This window comes from Brachypodium distachyon, chromosome 3 (assembly GCF_000005505.3).
Source record: "Brachypodium distachyon strain Bd21 chromosome 3, Brachypodium_distachyon_v3.0, whole genome shotgun sequence".
Classification (NCBI taxonomy): domain Eukaryota; kingdom Viridiplantae; phylum Streptophyta; class Magnoliopsida; order Poales; family Poaceae; genus Brachypodium; species Brachypodium distachyon.
In genome coordinates, this window is record NC_016133.3 from 41,512,611 (window position 1) to 41,518,440 (window position 5,830).

Below are 5,830 nucleotides of genomic sequence, written 5' to 3' on the forward strand. Positions count from 1 at the left end.
GTTATATTGGAAACTTGAGCCTCAGAGTTCTTGTCGCCTAAGCTTCCTACACCGATTCCATGGCCCGGTCCACAAGGAATCCTTGAAGCATACATGTTCTCTGTCCCCGTTTCGATCGACATGCAATCGTCTCCTGTGTTAATGTTGCAATCCAAGACATGTGTATGTCCCTTGTACGCGCAATGTGGATACCATCGGTCATAGGACTATCGCCAAGAGTAGTTATCGTGTTATCCATCAAATTTGAACTAAAACAACGACAATGATTATATTGATGCTCCTGGCGATTCAGAGAGACTATAAAACTCTTTGGTTAATAAAATGAACTATAGTGGTGCGGAATCATGATCCTCATATAGATTGAAAGAGTAAAGTCTGTTTTAAACGTTTTGTTTGCAGAGATCGTTGAAATTGAACCACCACATCCAAATCCTTGGAATCGGCACAATGTACTAGCTGCTTTAAAACAAACTTTACTCAATTAAAAAAACTTAAACGCACCGGTTTATGTCGTGGTTACCTAGTCAATTGAGGCGGACTTGCGCAGGTACAAACTAAAATGCACCTTGACATGTTAGGTTCCTTGATCGGATTGGTTGAGGATGTATGGTCCCCGCGTTACGCCCACCTACCCGCGTAGCAGCCACAAGCAAAAAAAAGAAAGTACCAGTATTTTTTTCGAGGGAAAGGACGGTAAAAGAAAGTAACAGTAACGCGGAAGATGTTGGCGAGTTCAGATGAAGCCCACCTCCATGTGCGGTAAAAAACGTCCAGAGCTCACAAGGACGTCCCGCATCAAGTCATCAACTCTACACGTCAAATTCGGCACGAGAGATAATCACGATTCAACTAGGCACAGAACCAACAATATCAGCATGTCATTTACCCATTTACCCGATCAAGAGAGCATAGGAAGCTAGAAACATCTCGAATGCAGCCGACAGAGTGCCTAACAGATCATATGCAAAAACTGCGCCTACATATGGGAAGCTATTTCCAAAATCTCAGCGGATAACCAGCAGCGGAAGCCACCGCAGGAAAAGATCACATGAAAGCTCCTCGGCCTCCTCTCCTGGCAGTGGTTCTCTCATAAGTAGTGTTGAACTTCTCAACCAGCTCATTCATTGTGCTGCAAGTCAATAAAGCGTTTCATCACTATCAACATCAACCGTGAGTGTGAGTGAAAGTGCAATCTCAAACAAGCATTGTGAGGAGAAGGATACAATATCCAAAAAGGAAATACACATATGTTATATTATTTATTTTCTATTTTTTTCAGATAAAGACGTCAACCCATTTCTATTTTGTCGTTCATGTGGGGCATTCTTTCTTATAAAAAAGTTCCCAAAAAGTAACCAACGCATACCTTGAACAGTTAGTAAACACTGCAAGGTAAGTCATGAGGAGGGTGTCATTGTATTCCTGGAAACAAAGAGAATATCATCGTAACATAAGATGCAAGGTCCAATTAAATAGACAGCAAAATGGAGAGTACATCAAAAGAAGAAGTGTCCTGTCAAACATGAGTAGTTTACCGTTAAGAATTCATCTTGGAATTTTTCTGATTCCATAGCTGGTAGTCTTCTTACTAGGCTTGAGACTTGCCTAAGCAGTGAATTGTCCAGCGGGATATCACCTGCAGTGAAAGAAGAGGATATGAAATTGACAAGCACTTACACAAATAATTCAAAGACACTTACTTTTGGGAAATAAAAGAAGAAATTTCGTAATTAACCAGTACTTGCATGAAAATTTCAAAGACACTGAAAATTTTGGCAAACAAAATTTGACAGGCTGTGTTTAATGCACATGGATTAACAGCAGCCATGTTTAAATAAATTTAAGGGGTAGTGCTGAAAGCACATGGATGGACAGCAATCATAATTTGGAGAAAGATTGAACATCAGATCAGTGCAAAGACCAACCTTTTTGCATGGCGCCAAGGTATTGATGGATAACACGAACCCTGCTATTAAGCATCTTGATGGCACTGTGTATTCCTGTAAGATGAGCAGCCACTGCCCAAACACATATGTTACATAATTTGTTCGAAAAAGATACCTTGAGTGGTACAACTCTATAGCCCTGACACAAGATGTTAAAATTATGATAAATAAATAATCCCTTACACTGAGTTGCTGCAGAGCCACCATCAGATGGTTTGAGATGGGCAACATGATCTACAGATATTCTCTCTGCCTCTACGGTCTTGAATCAAACATATGTTTGTTAAGTGTTAATAATAACAATTCACAACTACAAATGCAATTATTTATACAAAGAGACTAGAGCAGGAAAAAAACTAACCTCAATCGTGTAGTTTGATCTGACAAAGATGAGCTGGGGAATCCCATCAATAACATGCAACTCTAGAAATTAGAGAAAGATGATAAAGAATGAATTATCAGCATAGATGGAAAAAAAGTGAACAAGAGAAGATCATTAGTGTAATGAACAATCTCCAAACTAGTTTCAGAAATATGAGAAGGAGATACTGGGCTACTCATGCTATACCAGAGATTTGGGGTGGACGATCAGTCTAATCAGGTAATTAGGTTCAGTTTATTCAGTGTTTTTCTTAATTTTGGTTTCTCAAAAAAGCCCACCTAAATTCTCGGGAAAAATGTCAACCGACCATACTTTGCCAGAGAAAGTCGGTTTGGCTTATTCGGAAAACAACCATGCGATGGTGTGAGCAGTAGGCCATAAGAACTTCAACACCCACAGTAGTATGCAGCCCACCAAATATGGCAGAAATCAAGCGCACGGGTCAACAGAACTGCACTTACATACATTACAATAAATCTGACTCACGCTTTGGAAAATAAAGGCAAATGAAAAAGAACAAACTACCATAAAATCTGACTCTGTATCATCAGACCCTGCCCTCGTCTGTATCTTTCAGCAGCTGCTGACCACCGGGGCTGGCTAGGTCTGAGAGCGAAGGCTGGGAAGGGGTCGATGGCTCATGTAATGTGATGCAGGCTGCAGGATAAGAGCATGGAAGACAGGGAATAGGAAGAAGTTGCATCATGCGGGAGCAAACCAGGAATAAGTGAGAGTGGCGGGCCATGGATCTTCTACGCTAAAGAAAAGTAAGGGTAAAGGAATGCCTAAATCTCTTCAATTTGTTCAGTCTTGGCAGGCTTGCCACCGATTAAAACACCAAACACCGAGTATGCCTAGTCTTGCCACCAAACCAAACAGCAAAAGCCGAATTAACCCCAAATATTAGTTTGCTTGGTTTGGTTTTTGGCAAAATAGTGCCCATTCCTACCACAGATAGCTATAAAAGGTCGTTTATAAAAAAGGAAGCAGTTTTTTCATAATATGCATAGCTGATGTACATCCTGAAGCAAAAATCTCAACACAGCACATCTAGCAACCCAGATTTATTATTGTAGACACTGGCCAGTCAGGCCAGAGCACACAACAGAAGCAAATGCCACAGACTCATGACTGATCGGATGGATGTATGAGCTCAAGACCAACACCAGTAACAGTTCACAAGACCTCACAAACCATAAGAATTAAGATGTAAAACCCACAGTTTATGGAAATAGTATGCTAGAGATTGAGCAGATTAATGGAGGTATATTCAGCATAGGATTAAGAGTTTGTACCATAGGTGGCTAGTTGTTCTTATACAGGGATAGGAATCCTTACTCCCACAAATTAGGAAAGAAGAAGTCTCAGGGGCCAAGTTAGATAGCTCTAATAACACGAGCCAGGAAGGAAATATTGCTCTACTATAATAGAAATCTGCCAAACCATCTAGTCCTCTCATTCCAATCTATGTCTATTTTCTTCCCCATCCAATACACAAGACGCCTTCACACCATTTCTCCTGACAAATCCTCAGCGTAGTACTTTAATGTTAAAGAAGGTTCATATCATAGAAAAACCAATCCAAAGTAGAGCCAGGGAACAAAACAAGTCAACTACAACACAACGAATGATAATACTAATTCTAGATCAGATTCACCTACCACTCTCATTGAGTGTCACAGGAAGATCCTTCTGGGAGTGATTGATTGCAGGATTCAAGAGAAGGTAAACAGGGCTTTCGTTAATGTCCATCAGCTGGGTAAAAGAAAAAACTGTGTTACAAAACAGGCGAATAAATATTATATAAAGCATGTTGAAAAGCATCTATTCCTGCCAAAATAAAATTTCCAATATGGTCTCTGGTACTTCCGTCACATACTTGAATAAAAGCTCACTAGAGTATTAGAGTTCGAGAACAGCTGTTTATCATCTCAACATATGTAATATCTGCTGTTGCAGGCCATGGCACGGGAGATGCACCGTTTTGGCATACAACGTTATGAGAGAATATTTTGCATCCGCTGTTAACATGATTCAGTTTCAAAGGTAATGATTGTTCTTGCATGTAGAATTACCGTTGTAGTCTATGTTTGAGTACTTTATTTGAGAACATGTGCAATATGCAATTTGAACAAAAGACTCACACAAACTTATCTGTGTAAACAACTATCCTAAAGCAAAACTGAACCTTACAAGAAGCATAAAGGGTCTCATTCTTTGTTGGTAAATAGCAATCAGTACCTACCATTTGCTTCACCACCCATTCTAACTATGATACTACAATGAAAGAACTTCCAACCTTCCATAGGCATTAAGCAATGGCATTCCCACATTTTGCAAGTGAACAAATGTAATGCAGTAGCCCGCGGCACCACTGACGAACACTTCCAAACAACAAAATCGTGGTATGCACAGCATTAGATAGAAGATCATATCCTCCACGTCGAAACATTAAATCACACATACTTCTTTTTGTAACACAAGACCGAACAACAGGCACATTGCCAGTACCAAGGATTAGGATTAGGAACATAAACAGAAGATCCGAAGTACTCACAGCCTTGTGGATTAGCATGTCGGAGTCCTGCACATCGCTGCCAGTTGAGTACCATCCCAGCACATAGAAATCAGGGAACACCTTCTTATCTGCAGAAAACCATACCAAGGCACCGACCAATCAGGCCACCCGCAAACCCCAAAATTGTTTTTTCCCTAAAGAAAGTGTCACGGAATCATAAGACGCGCGAGATTCGTCGTCGCTGGTGGCTTACAGAGCTCCTGCTTCTTCTCGAGGAAGGCGCGCTCGAGCGTGCCGGTGACGGGGTCGAGGACGAGCTCGAAGCTGTTGAAGATCTCGACGGTCCGGCCGCGCTGCACCCCGATCACGCACCCGAACACCCTCGGCGGCTCCTGCTTCTGCGCGGAGGAGCCCTCGCCGGAGCAGGCGGCCTGGGCCTTCACGCGGGTGTGGTGGTCGGAGACGTTCACGATGACGAGCGGGTGGAGCTTGAAGGTGAGGCCGCTGCTGGAGGATGCGGCGGTGGACGCGGTGGAGGTGGGTTGGACGGACGCGGCGGGGTCGGAGGGCGTCGACATCGCCGGAGGGGCGGTAACCTAGGTGACGCTGACGGCGAGGGGGTGACGGCGACGGGCAGGGGTGTGTTCGGGTGGGGGTTTTGCGGCGTGTCCTTCCGTGTGCTTTAGGTTTCGGGCTTGTTTATGTGAGAGGCCTTTGCTTGTCGTGCTGGGCCGGGATTGGATCAGATGGCCTGGGTTGGATGGGCTGGTCTATCAGTTTGAGATTTTGAGTAAACTGGTTCCACTCACACGCGCGACATGGGTCTCATCTGTCCTTTTTTTTTCGTTTTCTCAAAAAAAACTGTCCTTTTCTTGTTCCTCTCAAAAAAAAAAAAGACAAATCTGTCATTTTCTTCTAATAATCTTCCTAAGAGAAACCCTAGCCACCATCGCCTTCGAAGAAACTTCAATCTCTAGCGGTTCC

General features: G+C 42.7%; 1 protein-coding gene across 1 annotated transcript; it reads right to left on the reverse strand.

The window, feature by feature from the left end:
* Positions 1–732: 732 nt before the first annotated feature.
* LOC100836366 (COP9 signalosome complex subunit 6a) lies at positions 733–5,525 on the reverse strand. The gene is made up of 9 exons (XM_003574664.4): positions 5,100–5,525; positions 4,886–4,974; positions 3,990–4,083; positions 2,308–2,369; positions 2,130–2,208; positions 1,926–2,018; positions 1,536–1,636; positions 1,367–1,422; positions 733–1,129 (listed from the first exon to the last, which is right to left on the reverse strand). The coding sequence occupies exons 1-9, from the start codon at positions 5,422–5,424 to the stop codon at positions 1,045–1,047; spliced, it is 984 nt and encodes a 327-aa protein (XP_003574712.1). The 5' UTR covers positions 5,425–5,525; the 3' UTR covers positions 733–1,044.
* Between the last annotated feature and the right edge of the window lie 305 nt (positions 5,526–5,830).

Coding starts and splice junctions, on each gene's coding strand:
- LOC100836366 (XM_003574664.4), bottom strand. CDS start 5,424: ATGTCGACGCCCTCCGACCCCGCCGCGTCCGTCCAACCCACCTCCACC. Junction 4,975..5,099: donor CGAGAAGAAGCAGGAGCTCT/GTAAGCCACCAG, acceptor GGTTTTCTGCAG/ATAAGAAGGTGTTCCCTGAT. Junction 1,423..1,535: donor TCCAAGATGAATTCTTAACG/GTAAACTACTCA, acceptor CTTTGTTTCCAG/GAATACAATGACACCCTCCT.